Source organism: Cavia porcellus, unplaced genomic scaffold (genome assembly GCF_034190915.1).
Source record: "Cavia porcellus strain 051 isolate PalLab524CR breed Dunkin Hartley unplaced genomic scaffold, mCavPor4.1 scaffold_13, whole genome shotgun sequence".
Lineage (NCBI taxonomy): Eukaryota > Metazoa > Chordata > Mammalia > Rodentia > Caviidae > Cavia > Cavia porcellus.
In genome coordinates, this window is record NW_026947496.1 from 53,186,919 (window position 1) to 53,205,799 (window position 18,881).

Sequence of the window (18,881 nt, forward strand, 5' to 3'; positions counted from 1 at the left end):
CTTGGCATCTGCTTCAATTTCCTTTTATGAAATATTGTAAGCATAATTTGAGTGTAGTTTAAATGAAGTGTCCAAATGGGAACAACAGGTCAAGTGAAAAATTAGATTTTATAGATTGCAAGAATTCAATGCCTAAATTATTCTTAATGGACATAATTTTTAGAAAAGAAAATTCTTCAGGAAATGACTAGTTTATCAAGTTCATGACCATTTCTGAGATACCTATAGCATAGAGTAAGTAAAAATAAAAATAAATGAGGTAAACTTCAACATAAGTAATAGTGAAGACTACCTCTCTTTATGAATTTGGGAATCACAAGAAAATCTTTGGGCATATTTGACCCAAGTTAATTTTTTCTCTTTGTTTGTTTTAAAGACTATTTAAATGGTCTTTTGCTAGAAAGATATCAGAGAATTTTAAAGCACTGTGGCTTTTGAAGGAAGTGATTCTGAGAATACTTTATTTTTGTCTCTTTTATCCTAAAATAACTTCTTTTTGGGAGTTGAGCCCTCACTGTTAAATTTGGTTGCTGGGCACTTGAGCAGAAGAAATTATTTTCTTAAGTGAGTAATTTTTTAAAAATAAGGGTAGAAATAGGATGGGATTAAAGATAAGAATGGATATGATAGTGTGATGAAGTTGGAGATGTTGATTTTATCCTGCAGGGAAACAATTTTTTTTAGTATAGATCATATCTACCAAGTAATGTAACCATCGTTCTCGGTAGAACATCATAAGGGGTGTTAAATTCATGTACTGCACAGTCATATAGCCTGGAATTCCAACTCAGTTCTGACACTTCCTAATTTTGAAATTTTATTCAAGCTACTCTAACTCTTTAAGTGTTTGTGCTTTCACTGGCAAATTAAGGGCAATAACTGTATCATGGTGTTGTCATGATGATTCAGCAAAACCACCAATATGTACCAATAAACACTGCAGATTTTGCAGTTATTATTATTATTGTTTGAGGGTTATATAACTTTCTCAACGTATTTATTAGACTCATAACCTTATACACTAATATCTAAGGGTTTCTACTATGTAAATGCTTTCCTTTTACAATTTAATAGGTTAATAAGGTGGTGGAAAAGATGCTGCATTTCTTTTAAATGAAATATCAAATCAAGTTCAAGAGGCATTACTGTGCTCATAAAACCAAAAGATAATAAAAACCAAGACTTCTAGTAAATAATCATGAGTTTAGAAATATTTTCAAAAGTACTCATCATGGGAGAACATATTGATCTGGGTGTATATTTCAAGAAACCATCTTTCGCGTGCTGTGCTGGTGGCTAACAGCCTTTTACCCAGGGGAAGGTGGCTTCTCCAATTGTGGTGAATGGTAATTCTATTTGTAGGCATTATTTCCTATATAATGCGCTACTTTCTGTGATTATATTTTAAAAAAATATTCGTCCTCAAATTATATAGTCTTCTTCCATGTGTATGTTAAATACAAAATCAGAACTATTACTATGATTTGAACGTCTTGTGCAAAATTCCTTTCTCTCTACCTCTTACTTTTAAATTTAAGAAAAAAAGGACAATTTTTACACCAGTAGAAAATCCAGAACGAAAGCCTTACCTGCCTTCAACCAAGAAACTGTATTTTTATCATTTTCAAAATGCTCAGCTGTTCTTACTTTTATCTTTTCCAGCTCACTTTCTGACATCTAAATGGAAACAGAATCATGGTATAAAAATCATTAAGAACCCAAATCTCTAACATTCAGGTTTTATATTTAGCGACTACTGCTATCCTGTGAGTCAATTTTATTTCTGAAGTGTTTCAGTTTACTGTCTTATGTTAAGTTGTTTACTTTATCCATTTGTGTTATTTTTGAACATTGACATTGAGGAGTAAACTTTGTGTGGCATAGTATTCCATTATTCAGCAACAAGGGTTTCTATAAAATTTTTACAGTTTCTGAACATGAAAGAATAACAGGTTAATAACAGCCATGGATTCATAATAAAAAAAAAAAACAAGCTAACATTCAGGTGCTGTTTCAGTGGTTCTCATTCTGTAAAGGAAAGCCTGCTGCAAAGTAATATACAAACATGCATTTAGCAATATTACACAAAAAGGACCCCTTCAGGAATTTATTGGCTGAAGAACTTTAGGACTTGTACCAGTCCAGCTGGACCCCCTGAGGGTATGGAGAACACAGATACCTTCGTGCAGTGCACTTGACTTTCCAGGCTTGCTCACACTGAACGTGCCAGGAGCATCAGCACCTGGTGTACTTACCTGTGTGTTCCAGAGGGAGGACGCCCAAGGTGTGGGACTGGTGAGCAGTGTACTGCAGCCTCTCTTGTCTCTCCATGTCCAGCATTCCTCTTCCGTGCCAGAAATGAGCAAAGAAGCAAACACACTCCCTCCCTGGGTGCTGCTAGATTTGTGTTGCTGCCAGAAGCATCCAACTTGCGGCTTTTTTTTTTTCCTTTTTTTCCCCCTAAGGTAATATAAAGCCTGTGGTTCAAAGCAATGAAAACCTCCTTCAGGCTAGTACTTACTTAAAATGACACACTACAAAACTGGGTAAAAATAATGAACTCGTTTTAAATGGATAAAGTTTCGGCCACCCCCTTTCTTTCACACTCACCATTCATTACTTAGGTTTAATATTAAAATATACACACACTGTTGAGGGAGATCTTTAAAGCCACATCCTCTGGAAGTCTCTCCTGACGCTTATGCTTTGAGAAGCATTTTTTTTCCCTAGCACAAAAAACAAAAGAACTTCTCAATTTATTTTAATCATTTGCAGATATTGAAAAAACAATTTGGAATAATATCCCAAAGAAGGTTTGTCAGTGCATATTTAGAAAAGCATGATATTGTTTTTCATGGAAGATTTAAAGAAAGCATAACATTTGGCTAGCATGATAGTTTACACTATTCCTAAATATTGTCATTTTTTATTACAAAAAAATGATATTTATTTTTGTCTCCAAATGATCTGCCTTTTCCAGTGTTTTTGCCCAGACAATAATGCTATCTGATTGTCATGTATCTATTTTCTCTCTTTTCCTAACTTCTTTTACCCTTACACTTAGCTCCCAGGGTCATCATCTCTAAAACCCACTTCAGTCTCCAATATTCATGCAAAAAGAACTGTCACTTCTTCCCATTTTCAATAAGATAAACTCTAAGTTGCTTAGACAGCTAAGGCAGACTATAATGATTAGATTTCCAGACATGGTTTTACATATAAAGTTCCGTAGAGTTGAGATTCCAGGGATGTTTCTAACCTTTTACTGTAACCTAATTGTGTGGCTGTGGGTTCTAATATTAACATACCTAGAAATGTTCCCTCAAAATTCCATCCCACCCCATCTTTCAAGGCCCTTTGATTTCTCTCATTTGGAAGTGACTTTTCCCTTCCCTCTTCTCTACAAGGACCGTTAGTGTGATTGTGATGAGTCTTAGTTTCTCTTTTTGTCAACCTGTCCAATCTTCCTTTTAAGACTATTCTCTCAGGGCTCAACTTCTAGCTCAGTATTCTGTGCAGGTTGCTTAGTGTTTGACCTGATTGCCATTAATTAACAATTTTTAGATAAACAAAAACAGTGTGCAAAAACTGATCATATTTTCTCTTGTTCTAAAGTCATGAAAGGTATGTAATTACCAATTTTAAAAATGTGTTTCTCTTCTGTAGTTACACTGTTTAGTGTGGCCTCCTCATACACTTGGAGACATAATATAATTCCCTTTTTGGTTTAATTGTTGTCAGTTGGAAAAGTAAGTTATTTGAATTTTACTTATTAGTGATGCCAGAAAGACATTCTACAAATAATGTCAGTGCTTTACAGCAATAGGCAGCGACAGCACAGATGCTGAAGGAAGTCTCAAGTGAAAGAGAAACAAATATCTAGGGAGAATAACCATGGGCATTGCTGGACACAAGATCCTTCTAGCTTATTTTTATTTGATTTTAATATTAAGTTGTTATGTTATTAATATTATTTCTCAATAAAAATTCATGTGTTCGTTTCAATTTTTAAGTGGGTTTGAATCTATGAGACATGTAATCTCATCTCTAGTACAGAGAAACCATTATAATCCATAAGCATGTGATGCTTCTAGATTCATAACAAAGCCTTTATAAGACACCAGGATCATTTTAACTTACATTTAAAGGAACTATTTTCCATGTTTTATCTCAACAGCAACCCATTCTCCAAATCATTGTCCATATCTTTCCACCTTAGAGTTTATGGATTACTTTCAATATACTTAACTATTCTTTACCTACACTTATTTCCCACTTTTGTGCTTTTGTAATTACTAGAATATAATTATCCAAGACTTAATATTAAGTAAATTTCAGACTGTAAAATTCTTTTTTTTTTTTTCTTTTTTTTGGTACTGGGGATCAAACTCACAACCTCATGCTTGCCAGGCAGGCACTGACACTGCTAAGCTAAACCCCCAGTGCCAGACTGTAAAACTCTTATGCAATATTTTGTCTAAGAAAAAATTTTCACGAGAGGAATTATGAATAATTTGGAAATAAAGCTTCATTTTTGCCGATGTATTTTAAAGATGTGGTCAGTTTAAAGCCTGCAGTTTTTCTGTTATTTTGCTTAGTTCTTTTTTCTGCTTGATTTACTGCTGTTCTTTGGCTTTGCTTTTGCCCTTTAAACTGCCTTTTGTTTGTGATAGTAGATGATGTTACTTGAATTTCTTATGTGGAACTTTGATTCAGAAGAACACAAGTTTTCAAAGTTAGACAACCTTGTTTGAATTCTATTGCTGTCTGTGAATATTTACAGTCATTTTATTGTGAAAGCTATAAATGTTAATAACCATAGAATTCATTTTTCCCTCTCTCTTTAGTAAATTTAAGACTACAGATAGAATACTTTTTCATGCATCATCTCTGTATCGCTAGTGTCCTTGTTGGACGCTGTGTTCTTGGTGCAGTCTTCCATACTGATACCAACCTTTAAACCATATATTCACCATCTAGTGATATCTGAGGACCACAGAATTCACCATCTGGGTAAGGGGGCCTGATTTTGATTGGAATTTTAGACTCTTGAGTTGGTCAGGGCCTTGGTATAAATTAGTTGAGCCTACACTTGATGGCTGGGGGTGAAGAGGAACCCAAGTCTGATGAAGCCCAGGCAACATAAACTAGGAAAAAATAGATCAAAACAGAGTCTATAAATGGAAGGTCAGCCTCAGAAGTCAGGGCTTTCTCTGTGATCAGAGGCCAAAGACAATACATACATTTTTAAAAATCTCTACCAAATAATATTCATTTTGCCCATTTAAAATAATTAGCTGCAGAATTTATACTCAGTGATACAAATTCAAGTCTCAAATTTTCTTGTTAAACTCAGTGTTCTTTTACTTTTGAAGTTATTATTTTAGTTTATTAGGACACGTGTATAGTACACGATGTTTACATTCTTTGTGGGAAATCGATGCATGTACAACAACACACCTTAATCCCTGGTTTCATCCCCTTTCCCACCCCTCCTTTCCTACTCCATCCATTCCTTCATCCCTTTTCTTTTCTTTTCTTTTTTTCCTTTTAAGAACAAAGATAGTGTGAATGTACCCTTTATGATTCTAGGATTTTTTTTAAAAAAAATTACTCATACCTCAGTGTTGCTATTTCCTGATCAAAATCTGATCCAGAAATAGAAACTATAAGGGCAAACTGTCCAGTAGAAGACAATCTTTGCCAAGAGAAAATCCTGCAAGATGATCATATTTCATGTTCTCGTTTCTGTTAGAAAAAGATTTAATGCGTGAAGATAGAACTTTTTTTAACAAATAAGCACATACTATTATGTTAGTCTTTTCAATTGTCTTAAAAGTAACATCACTTCACATTGTTTGCAATAGAATGAAATTACATGTCTAAGACTATCAAGTTGAACAATGTATAGTTGTCAGCAACTCACATTAAAGTTTAAGGAATATAATTTGTAGATAGGAGATCTTGGTAGAATTTATGCATTTTGACCAAAATATAAATCAAAAGGTAGAGAAATCCTGCAAATAACATGCTTGAATTTACTTTTGGCAACATAGTTCAAATGTATCTGACTCAGAACTATGACACACAAAACCCAGCTAAAAAAATTGAAGAGCTTGAAAAGGGCCTGGGGTGGCTCAGAGCCACTTGCATTCCGTGTCACAAGCCAAAAACCTGCACAGCAATCTCCATCCAGCCATGCAACCTCAACACCTTTTTCAGGGTCCAGTAGGGCCCCACCCAGCATCCCCCATCACCAGAGGACCTTCAGGAAGGTCCAGGTAGGCCTTGTGAGGCCCCATCCAGTGACCCTGAGTGGTCCAGAGCCTCCCTGTCATGAGCTGAAGGCCTGTGCAATGATCTCTATCCAGTTGTGAAGCTTTGGCATGTCACTTAGAGCCAGTAGCATCCCCATCCAGCATCCCTCATCACCAGAAGACCTTCAGGAAGGTCTCTTCAGGCCTATTTGGGCCCTGTCCAGCAACCCTGAGTGGCCCAGAGTCGGCTGTGCTCCATGTTGTGAGCTGAAAGCCTGTGCAGTGATCTCCACAAGCTATGCAGTCTTAGCATGTCACTTGGAACCTAGAAGGACACTGCCCATCATCCCCCATCACAAAAGGACCTTGAGGAAGTTTCTTCTAGGCCTAGATGGGCCCTACCCAGTTACCCTGAGAGGCCCAGAACTGCCTATGCTCTATATTGTGAGCCAAAAGCCCATGCAGTAATCTCCACCCAGATGCAGAGCCTTGGCACATGGCTCAGAGCCTGGTAGAGCCCCACCCAGCATCCCCAATCACTGGAGACCTTCAGAGGACCTTCAGGAAGTTTCACCCAGGCCTAGTTGGGCCCTACCCAGTGACCCCGAGTGGCCTGTAGTCACCTGTGCTCCATGTTGTGAGTTGAAATCCCATGCAGTGATCTCCATCCAGCCAAGTAGCCTTGGTATGTTGCTTGGAGCCTAGTAGGGCTCTGCCCAGCATCCTCAATCACTAGAGGACCTTCAGGTAGGTCCCTCAGGGCATGATTGGTCCATGCCCAGTGACCCTGAGTGGGTAGAAGCTACCTGGTAAGGACTGACTAAGGACCTCCAGAAAACTGAAGAAATTCCCTGCAGTATGGATAGATATTCTCAACTTAAGAAAAACTGAGACCTTGCATTCAGCTTCCCTAGGGGAATATAGGAAAATGACAAAATGGAAAAGGAAAATGAAATCTCAAACCTGCAGCCCATCCCAAACAAGCCTAGGATATGCACACAGAAGAATATGTAAGCCATACACCTAAAACTCCTAAAATGATAGCAACTGAAGTAAAGAAACAACTCCATGAAGCTGTAAAGGAACTCAGATCAGAAATAATCTCCCTGGTAAAAGAAGAATTGATAAACATAATAAAAGAAATACTGAACACATCTAAAGAAGACATAGTTAAGAAAATTGAAGAATATTGCAAAAAGATGGAAACCTTGAAAGAATAATATAAGAAAGAAACTGAATGCATGAAATAGATTAAAAGAGATATATAGTAAATCAAAAGTTCCATCAAAAGTTGGCAAAGTCACCTCAATGAAAGTGAAGATAGACTTTCAGATCTCACAGATAAGACTGCAGCTAGTGAACAGGAAAAGAAAGATCTTTTAAAAATAACAAGAAATCAGGAAATAATTCAATAGCTGCAAGAGGTTGCAAAGAAAATCAACATAATATTGATATGTGTCAATGAAAAAGATAACAAAAATGATATTAAAAGACTTTACAGAAGTAATAGCTGAAAATTTCTCAAACATGGGAAGGGAAACTGGCATACAGATAAGTGAAACATCCAGTTAACCATAACCAAAATAAAACTACACCTAAACATGTAACAATCAACATCCCAGAAATTCAAAATAAGAACAGAATATTAAAAGCTTTTAGAAGAGACAGATCACCTACAAAGGAAAGCACATGAGGATCACAGCAGACTTCCCAACACAAACAGTGGAATCAAGAAGAAAATGGTGTCAAATATTTCTGATCCTAATGGAAAACAATTTCCAACCCAGATTGATGTACCCTATAAAACTGTCCTTCAAAATTTTGAAGAAATAATATACTTCCATAACAAACAACAGCTGAAGAACTTCATGACCAACAAACAAACCCTGCAAAGAATACTGAAAGATATTCTAGATAGATATAAAAATAATTATGACTTCAACAACACCAATAGAAGAAAAACACTAAGAAAGACAAACAATTAAAGAGGGGAAAGGTAAAGAACCAACAGCAGAAAGATAACATGACAAAGATAAACCAATATATATCAAGTATGACCATTAATGTAATTGGCCTCAGTTCACCAATTAAAAGATACAGACTGGCAGAATGGATCAAGAAACAACATCCAAACATATGCTATATACAAGAAATACATATACTCCAAAAGGAAATTCAAAGACTGAAAGTCAAGGGCTGGAAAACAATACTTCATGAAACAGGAGCCCCCCCCCCAAAAAAAAAGCAGGGGTAGCTATTCTGTTCGCAGACAGTGTGAACTTCAAACTAAGAATGATCAAAAGAGATAAATAAGGTCACTATATACTACTTAGGTGAAAACTTCGAAGAAAAGATAACAATCTTAAATATATATGCATCAAATTTGGAAGCACCCAGCTATGTATAACAAATATTAACAGAAATGAAAAATCAAACAATAACACAATTATAACAGGAGATCTTAACAATCCATTGACACAAAGAGACAGAATGACTAGACAAAAATCAGCAAAGAAATAACAGAACTGAATCACGCCTGTGAACAAATGGACTTAGTGAATGTGTACAGAGTGTTTCACCCAACAACATCAGAATATACATTCTTCTCAACTTCACATGGGACATTCTCTAAAATAAACCCTGTATTAGCACATAGGTCATGCTTAAGTAAGTGCAAAGGAATCAAAATTATCCTATGTATCTTATCTGATCATAGAGCCATGAAATTAGAAATTAATGACAAAAGAAACTGAAAAAACTCCACAAACACATGGAAATTAAATAATACACTCCTGAGAAATCAGTGGGTCACAGAGGAAATTAAAGAAGAAATTAATATCTACAAGCAAATGAAAATACAAATACAACTTACCAGAATCTGTGGGATGCAATGAAAGCAGTCCCCAGAGGGAAATTTATTGTGGTGAATTCCTACATCAGGAAAACAGAATGAACACAAATAAACAACCTGATGCTACATCTCAAACATCTGGAAAAAGAAGAACAAGTCAACCCTGAAGCCAAAAGAAGGCAGGAAATTATAAAGGTCAGAACAGAATGCAATAGAGACTAAGAAAACAATGCAAAGAATCAATGAATCCAAGAGTTGGTTCTTTGAAAGAATAAATAAAATTGATAAGCCCCTAGCCAACCTTATTTAAAAAGGAAAGAAAAAACTCAAATTCATGCAATAGGGAATGAAAAGGGTGAAATCACTACAGACCCTGTGGAAATACAAAAGATCAACAATATTTCAAAAACGTCTAATCTCATAGGTTCGATAACACATAAGAAATGGACAGATTCCTAGAAAAGTATGAATTATCAAAGCTGAATCAAGAAGATGTAAAACTGCTGAATAATCCAATTTTAATTAATGAAATAAAAAATGTAATTAAACTTTACCAACAAAGAAAAGCCCAGGTCCTGATAGATTCACTGCTTAATTATACAAAAATTCAAGGAAGACTTAATGCCAACACTCCTCAATCTCTACAATGAAATTGAAAGGGAAGCAATTCTGCCTAACTCATTACTGGAAGCAAGTATTACCCTAATACTAAAACCAAAGAAAGACCAAACCAAAAAATAGAACTACAGGCCAGTCTCCCTAATGAACAAATATGCAAAAATCCTCAATAAAATATAGGCAAACAGAATGCAGCAAGTCATCAAGAAGATTATACACCATGACGAAGTGGGATTCATCCTAGGAATGCAGAGATGGTTCAACATATGCAATTCAATGAATGTAATTCACCATATCAGTAGAGTCAAAAATAAGAATCACATGATCATTTCAATAGACGAAGTAAAACCTTTTCATAAGGTCCAACACTCATTAATGATAAAAACTCTACAGAAATCAGGATAATCTTTACCTCAATCTCATAAAAGCCACCTATGACAAACCAACAGGCAACATCATATTAAATGGTCAAAAACTGAAAGCTTTCACTCTAAAGTCAGGAACAAGACAAGGATGCCCTTTATCACTACTCCTATTCTATATAGTGCTAGAAATACTAGCCAGAGCGATTAGACAAGAAAGAAATAAAAGGAGTAATAATAGGAAAAGAAGAATTTACATTATTTGCAGATGACATGGTACTCTACATAGAAGACCCCTAAAACTCTGCTGAAAGACTTCTAGGCATAATAGCTAAATTCATTCATGTAGCTGGATACAAAGTCAACACTCAAAAATCAACAGCATTCCTATACACAAACAATAAACTCACTGAGAGACAAATAAAAGAAGCCACACCCTTCACAATATCATCCAAAAAATGAAGTACTTAGGAATCAGTCAAACAAAAGAAGTAAAAGCCTTATTTGGTGAAAATTATAATATTCTGAAAAAAGAAATAGAAGAGAATTTTAGAAAAATGGAAAGACATTCCTTGTTCATGGATAGGAAAAACATTGTGAAAATGGCCATTCTCCCAAAATTTACACATTTAATTCAAATCCAATCAAAATACCATTAGCATACCTCACATATCTAGGGAAATCATTCCTAAAATTCATCTGGAACCAAAAGAGACCTAGAATACCAAAGGCAATTCTAAGCAAGGGCAAGGCAGGAGGCATCACAATCCCTGACTTGAAGTTATACTACAAAGCTACTGTGATAAAAATCAGCATGGTACTGGAATAAAAACAGACTTGAAGATCAGTGGAATAGATTAGAAGATACAACCACGACTATAAACACACTCAGCCACCTTATCTTTGTCAAAAGTCAAACATGTTCACTGGAAGAAAGATAGCCTCTTTAGTAAATGATGCCAGAAAAACTGGTTTTCCATATGCTGAAAACTAAAACTAGCCCTATGCCTATCACTGTGCACTAAACTAAAGTCAAAGTGGATCAAAGATCTAAATATTAAAGCAGAAACACTAAATCTTCTGGAAATCTACTTGAACAACTCTTTCTAAGATGACAATATATAATCTATTAACTAGTGATTTCCTACTGTTTATTTTTTCTGAAATTCTGTGTAACTTGTACACTTTTTCTGTTTTTTTTTCTTTTTTCTCTTTAAATAAAATAAAAAAAACAAAGAAGGTAAAAATCTTAAAAACATTGGGATAGGCAGCTAACTCATGAATTAAAATCAACCTGCACAGGAACTACTTCCCAGAATCAATGACTGGGATCTCATCTTATTAAAATTTTTGGATATCAAAAGAAATCTCCAACAGATTAAAAATCAAACCCATGAATTTTGAAAAAATCTTAGTCATCTGTCCCTCAGACAAAGGACTTCTGTCAAGAACATATAAAGAATTAAAAAGTATCAGAACCCTGAAATTCAAAGATCCAATTCAAAAATGGGTATCTGAGATGAATACACACTTCTCAGCTGAAGAGATACTAATGACAAAAAAAAATACATGAAAAAGGGTTCAACATCATTGGTCATTAGAGAAATGGAAATTTAAGAAACATTGAGATTCCATCTCACTCCAGAAAGAATGGCCAGGTTAAAGAAAACCACCAACAACAAATGCTGGAGAGGCTATGGGGAAAAAAGAAACTCTTCTGCACTGCTGTTGGGCATGTAGACTGTGGAAATCAGTCTGGAAGTTCCTCAAAAACTTGGGATTGGTAGTCCCATTTGACCCAGCTACTCCACTTCTTGGCATATTCCCAGAACAATTGAAAACATCGTACCACAGTGATATATGTGCACCCATATTTATAGAAGCACAATTTGTGATAGTCAGATCTTGGAAACAACCTAAATGCCCATCAAATGAGGAATGGATAAAAAAGATATGTACTTTTATACAATGGAGTATTACTCAGCTATAAAAAAGGATCACATTGAGACTTTTATAGGGAAATAGAGGCAACTTGAGACTATACTCACAAATGAAATAAATCAAGCTCACATGTATAAATACCATATTTCCTCTCTAGTGTAAGAAACAGTAAGTGTAAATAAGATTCAAAATATTCAATAAATACTGTGAAACGATAAGAATCAAAGTGGAAGCAATAACTCAGGGAAAAGAAGAAAAAAAGGAAGGAAAAATAAAAAATATATAAATGTGTACATACACACTTACGATAGCCAAAATGATTGTGCTACTAAATCTATTAGTTCTTGGAAGAAAACAGTTAACATTAGAGGGATTGGATCAATTTTACATGTTTGCGTCTGGTAATCTGAGGAACTCTTTTGAAGATCACTGTGTAAAATAACTTTAGTTACATTCCTACCACCTTATTTTGAAGGCCTGTGTTGTCATTGTTTTGGGCTCTTTGCTATTATTATTTGGGTTTTTGTTTGTTTGTTTCTTGTTTTTCTAGTAATTTGTTTTGTTTTGTTTTGTTTTTCCATCTAATGCAGAAAGGACAGATATACATGTAGAGGCTTATACATGCCTATAACTTCTAAACTGTTCATGAGAATTGGTTGTATTATGCATGATGATGTGAACAGCTACTTTGAAGAAAAAGAGACACTATGGTAGCCATTGCTGATTTCCTATCATCATGCTGTGAGGTCCAGTAATGCTTTTATTCTTTGTTTAGAGTGTTTTTTAGTCATTTTGTATTATTTAATTTCAATATATTTGAAGATATGGACAGCTGTTTTGAAGAGAACAAGAGACATTATGGTAGCCATTATTGACTTTCCTATTGTCTGGTTTTGAAGGTCTGTAATGCTTTCATTCTTCTGTTTTGATCAGTTTTACACTATCTTGTTGTGTTTTAATTTATTGTGTGTGAAGATAGAGACAACTATTTCAAAAAAACAGAAGACATGATAGCCACTGTTGATCTCCTGTTGTCTTGCTTTGAAATCCTGTCATTTGCATTGTTTTCTTCTTGTCTGCTTTGCTCTGTTTTGTTATATTTTGTTTTACACTCTCTAAAAATAAAAAAAAAAAGGAACCTGGAAGCCAAGAAGAAACAGCCTAGTCCTGAGGCTGCTGCAGGGCTGCATCCTGTGCACACTGCCCTCCCGCCTGCAGCGACCGTCCTGACCTTCTGTCTCCACAGCTGCTTGCTGTGTCCAGCATCAGTGATGGTCCTTTTGGCTACACTGCATTGCCCGGGAGTGAAAATGGGCCCCCAAGTCAAGAGCTATTCATAATTTCAGCTCCTCGTGTCTGTTCATTTCTTCCTTTCAGCTTTTAAGGAGATTCAAATTATGGCGCTAAGGTGGCAAATATGGCCTTTATTTAGTAGTTTCTTCCTTGTTCTTAAGGATTCCCATTTCTCATCAAAAGAAAAATTGAAAAGTTTATATAGCTGATCAGATACAAATAATGCTGAATTCACAGTTTTGTGATTACAGTGGGTGCTTGTTAACATTTGTTACTAATTTTTTTTTGTTTTGAAGTATTAAAATTAATATCTAGAACCCAGTTTCTAGTGAGTTATCCATTTGTTTCATACTCTTGTCAGGCAACTCCATTGTTGATAATCAGTAAGTTAATTTTTAATTGATTATTTGAGAAAATATATGGTAAGAATACTATAAATAGCTGAGGAATTAAAAATATGAAAAACAGTATTTTTGTTTCAATAGTTTTCATAGTTAATTATTAAGTATGTATGTTTTTCTTTAAGTTTGTTCTGACTCTTTCTTCAAAAGAATCATTCTTGGGATTAAAGATACTTTTACCATTACATGATGAGGTTCGTATAAGTGATGTTAATGACTCCACAGATTAAAAATTATTGCCAAATAAATATACAAAAAATGTTTTATATCATTGATCATTTGAGAAATGCACATTAAAACATTGAGATTCCATCTCACTTCAGAAAGAATGACTATTATCAAGAAATCAACTAATAACAAGTGCTGCCGGGGCTGTAGGGAAAAAAGAACCTTTCTCCACTGTTGGTGGAAGTGTAGGCTGGAATAACCACTGGGGAAGTCAGTGTGGAGCTTTGTAAAAAAAAACAAACAACTAGGATTGGAGGTCCCATTCCACCCAGTTATTCCCCTTCTGGGTGTTTTCCCAGAAGAATTGAAAACATCATACCACAGAGATATATGTGCACCTCTGTTTATAGCAGCACAATATGTAACAGCTAACTCTTGGAAAAAACCCAAATGCCCATCAACCAAGGAATGAATTTTAAAAATATGTTATTTTTACACATTGTAACATTATTAAGCTATATAGACAAATAAACTAGAGGCTTTTGTAGATAAATGTGATTTGAGACCACATTCATGAGTGAAATAAATTGGACTTGCATGTGTGAACATCATGTTTTCTCCCTAGTGTACAAAACTAAAAAAATAAATAAAATCCAAAATGTGCAATAGATATTGTGAAAGGGAAAAGAAAGAAGGAAAAAGAATGTGTGTGTGTGTGTGTGTGTGTGTGTGTGTGTGTGTGTATAGACACACATGCACAACATAGATAATCATGCTACTAATCTCTTTTAGTTCATCAAAAAGACTGGTTTGTGCTTTCATTGTTTGATCAGTTTGTCATGCCTATATTTTGTAATCCAAGCAACTACTTCAAAGATAATTATATGCAATGTATTAACCATTGTTAATGCCTTATTATTTTGTTTGGAAATTCTGTATCATTGTTTTTATTCTTTTTTCTTTAAAAAACAAAACAAAAACTTTGTCATATATGGTAGTGCACACCTGTAGTCCCAACACTCAGAAGTAAATAATAATATTATATTGCAGAAAAAAGAGAAATGTGTAATATTCCTTTAAAAATATGTTTGCTGGTCTATAATATCTATTGTTTAGTACAATTAAGCTTTCGAATTGCCATTCTAGTGGCAATCTATTCTATCAAATACTTCACATTTAAAAATTCTTTCTGGAGATTTCTGCCCTTGGTACAAGAATGCTCAAGAAGTTAATAAGTACTAAGCCAAAAATTCAAAGGCAAAGCAAATAAAAAAGAGATTCTATATGTGTAAACTAAGCTCCCTCAGGGGAATATTACAACTAGCATTGCAAAGCATACAAATTCAGGGATTTAATAAGTGATAAATTATCATAAAAATATATGTATGAAATAATAACATACAGGAATAGAAAATGGGTTTATTTTTATCCAGGTCGTTAAAAAACTGTTTAACTTGATGAAATTATTTTTAAACATTATAGAGTTACTTTCATCAGCTAGACCTTTGTTGACAATGAGAAATGACATAAAAATAAACGAATAAATGACCCTTGCAGGTGAATTTATTAAGAAAGTTCTTCTCTGGGGTACTGCAATAGGCATCCCCAATATACTCCATTTAGGTTAACTGTTGTCCCACATTAGGTCAATTATGGTAACTTTGTAATTGCATAATTTCACTTGTGCATTACACCTTTTCTGCTATTGTCTTTATAAATATATTTACAAACGTCCTTATCTTATAATTGATTCTCTTTATCCCTCTGGTAGAACTGAATTTTCATCTGATACCATTCTTCTTTTTTTGTTGTTGTTTTATTCCAACTTTTTTATTTAAAGAAAGAAAAGAAAATTTAAAAAACAAAAGAGAAAAAAGTAGATTAATATAGAATTCAAAAAAAATAACATCACAAAATCTCTAGTTGATACATTACATATTGTCATCTTAAAAATAGTTGTTAAAGTTACAAAATCAAAGCATAAAAACTGGCTAGAGACTCAAACATTGATAGAACAAACTCTTCTGTTCAATGGCCCAACAGAAATTCAATAATATGGTCATCTGTTTTACACACTATACATATCATTATATTCTTTAGAGCACTTTCCTTCCCTTTTACTTTTACAATATCTATTATACTTTTTGGATCCCATTATTCTGTCAGTTCTTATTATTTTTTATGCTAGAGAGACAATGTGATATTTACTAATGTGAGTCTTGTTTATTTCATTAATGAGGATATTCTCAAGGTGCCTCCATTTACCTATCAAGGCCTCCAGATCATCTTTTTTATGGGTAGTATTCCATTGTATAAAAGTACCACATTTTTTTCATCCACTCTGCAGTTGATGGGCATTTTGGTTGTTTCCAAGATTTAGCTCTCACAAATTGTGCTGCTATGAACATGGTGCACATATACTAAACAGAAGACCATTCTTCTTTCGTTTAAAGACTGTTTAGCATTTCTTAAAGTTCAAGTGTGCTGATGACCAGTTCCCTGCTTCGTTTATCTAAACATCTCTTCACTTCACTCTCATTTTTGAAGAAGCTTTACTCTGTATATTTGATTCTTAACTGCCAAGCATTTATCACATTTTTATCTTTCTTTTTCATCTTTCCTATTTTGCTTTGGACATCATTCCAATATTAGTCCTTTATGCCTAACATGTCATTTTCTCTCTCTAGTTACTTTATATATTTTTTTCTTTTACTTTGATTTTTAATAGCTTAGCCATGCTGTATTTAATGACAGGTGTTTTGTTGTTGTTGGTAGTGACTGTGGTAGCGGGCTTTTTTTTTTTTTTGGTGTTTTGTTTTATTGTTTTTGTTTTTGCATTTTCATTCTGCATATATTTTGCCAAGATGTTGCATTCTGCATACTATTTTGATACTTTTCACCAAATTTTGGTCATTTGGCTCATTATTTTTCCAAATGTTGCTTTTCTGTTTCAGTGTGTCTCCTTGCTTTCTAGGATTCCAGTTTTACATATGTTAGACCACTTGATATTTTCACACAGGTCACAGAGACCCTGCTATTTTTTTTAACTCTTCTATTTGTTCTTAAAGTTAAATAATTTCTATAAATTTGCCTTAGTGTCACTAACATTTTATTCTCTAGTGCCCAGTATAATGTCACAATTATCTGGCATTTCAATTTGTATATACTTTTGATTCTAGAATTTCCACATAGTTCTTTTGTATAGTTAGTTCCTACTTTATTGCTGATATTTTGCAAGTTTCTTTATTATCACTGTCCTTTCTTTCAATTTCTCTCAGTGATAGTATGTGTTATAGCTACTTTAACATCAATATATGGCATTTCTATTGTTTTAGTTTTTTATTATCTTGGTTTTTGTTGTTGTGGGAAAAAGGTTATATGTCCTTAATTTTTGAAATGTCTACTTTTAAAAATTGTACAATGAATATTGTGAATGATGCATACTAGAATCTAGACTATTTTGTCTTCTTTTGAAGGGCGTTGAATTCCATTTAGCAAATAGTTAGATTACTCCTGTAAATCTGTTATCTTGTCAGAGTTGGTTGTATTTTCTCTTGTGGTGAATCAGCTTTAGTTTTTTGACTTAGCTTATGTTAAACTAATGAGATGCTTGTATTCTAGTTGGTCCAGAATGTTTTCTAGCACTGCATTAAATTGGTATCTTGGGGCTGGGGATTTAGCTCAGTGGCATAAGCACCCGCCTTGCAAGTAGGTAGTCGTGAGTTCGATCCCTGGTAGCGATAAAAAAGAAAAAAGAAAAAAGAAAAAAAAAGTGTAAAAGAATGTGGTATCTCTATTCAGTGTTAATATTCACAAGCATGTTTTGCATAGTATTTTTCATTTCTCATCTTTGCATGCACAGCCAGGCATATCTGTGGTGAAACATGCCTATTCTCTGTCTTGCATGATTCCCTCTTCTCCATAATTTTGAACTGAAAATTCTAATTAAATCCAGTCTCTGTTACCTCAGCTCATGAATTCTCTCCCTGTAATTGTGCTCCACCTTGGACACTAGAATTAGGGAAGGTCTGCCAAGTCAAAACCTGGAACAGACACGTAGCTCTTTCATTTCTGTACTCTCAAAACTATAGTTCTCTTTTCCTGTTATATAGTGCTTGAAAAAAGTGTGTTCCTGTATTTTTCTGATCTTGTAACTATATCTAAATAGAAGCAAGTCCAGTACCATGTATTTCATCATAATCAGTAGCAGAACTTTTAAAGTTAAGTCTGAACAAAGAATGCCTTTCCTTTGAAAGTCAGCTTTCTTTTTAAGTTCATAGAAGAGTCAGTTATTTTGAAAGCAAGTTCTTCTTATGGTAAGTACTAAAGAGTTGAGATCCCATTTAAGCCACAAATTATATTTTACATAACAATACAGATATTCTTAAAAGTAGTATTTAGACTAACCATCCCACCAAATTTAATTCTGACAAAGAAGGAGAAACAAAATTTGAAGATCAATATAATTGGTTTAGATACTGGAAGCTCATTAGAAAAGAATTTGATATATTATTGTTGCCTTAGTTACTTTTTTCAGTGCTGAGACAAAATATTTGAAGCCCAAAGGAGGGAAAAGTTTATTTAGCTCATGGTTTGTAGAGATTTCAGTCCATCATCAGCTGGCTCCAAAGCAAGGTGATTTTGTAGAATAGTTCATGGTGAGCAGAAGATAGCAAAATCAACAACCAACCTTAACAACGTCTTTTTTACGCTATCTAGGATTCTGGGCTTAAAGCAGTGCCAAACAATCAGTGAACTGATCAGGCACTCTTAATCCGAGCACCACACACTCCAGATGCAGCCACACTCAGACTTACATAACTCTGCAAATATTGGGACAATGGGATCCCTATTTGCTCAATTTTCTAGAAAGACTTTTGTGAGGCTGGGGATTTAGCTCAGTGGCATAAGTGCCTGTCTGGCAAGTACAAGGTCAGTTTGATCCCTGGTACCAAAAATAAAATAAAATAAAATAAAATAAAATAAAATA

At 34.3% G+C, this 18,881-nt stretch overlaps 1 protein-coding gene across 1 annotated transcript in view; it reads right to left on the minus strand.

Annotated features, from left to right (window-relative positions):
• Window positions 1-2,331, minus strand: part of Mdfic2 (MyoD family inhibitor domain containing 2) — a 111,776-nt gene extending 109,445 nt beyond the window's left edge. The window contains exon 1 of the mRNA XM_063259717.1: window positions 2,256-2,331. Coding sequence (XP_063115787.1) covers window positions 2,256-2,331 — 76 coding nt within the window. The remainder of the gene's footprint in view (window positions 1-2,255) is intronic.
• Between the last annotated feature and the right edge of the window lie 16,550 nt (window positions 2,332-18,881).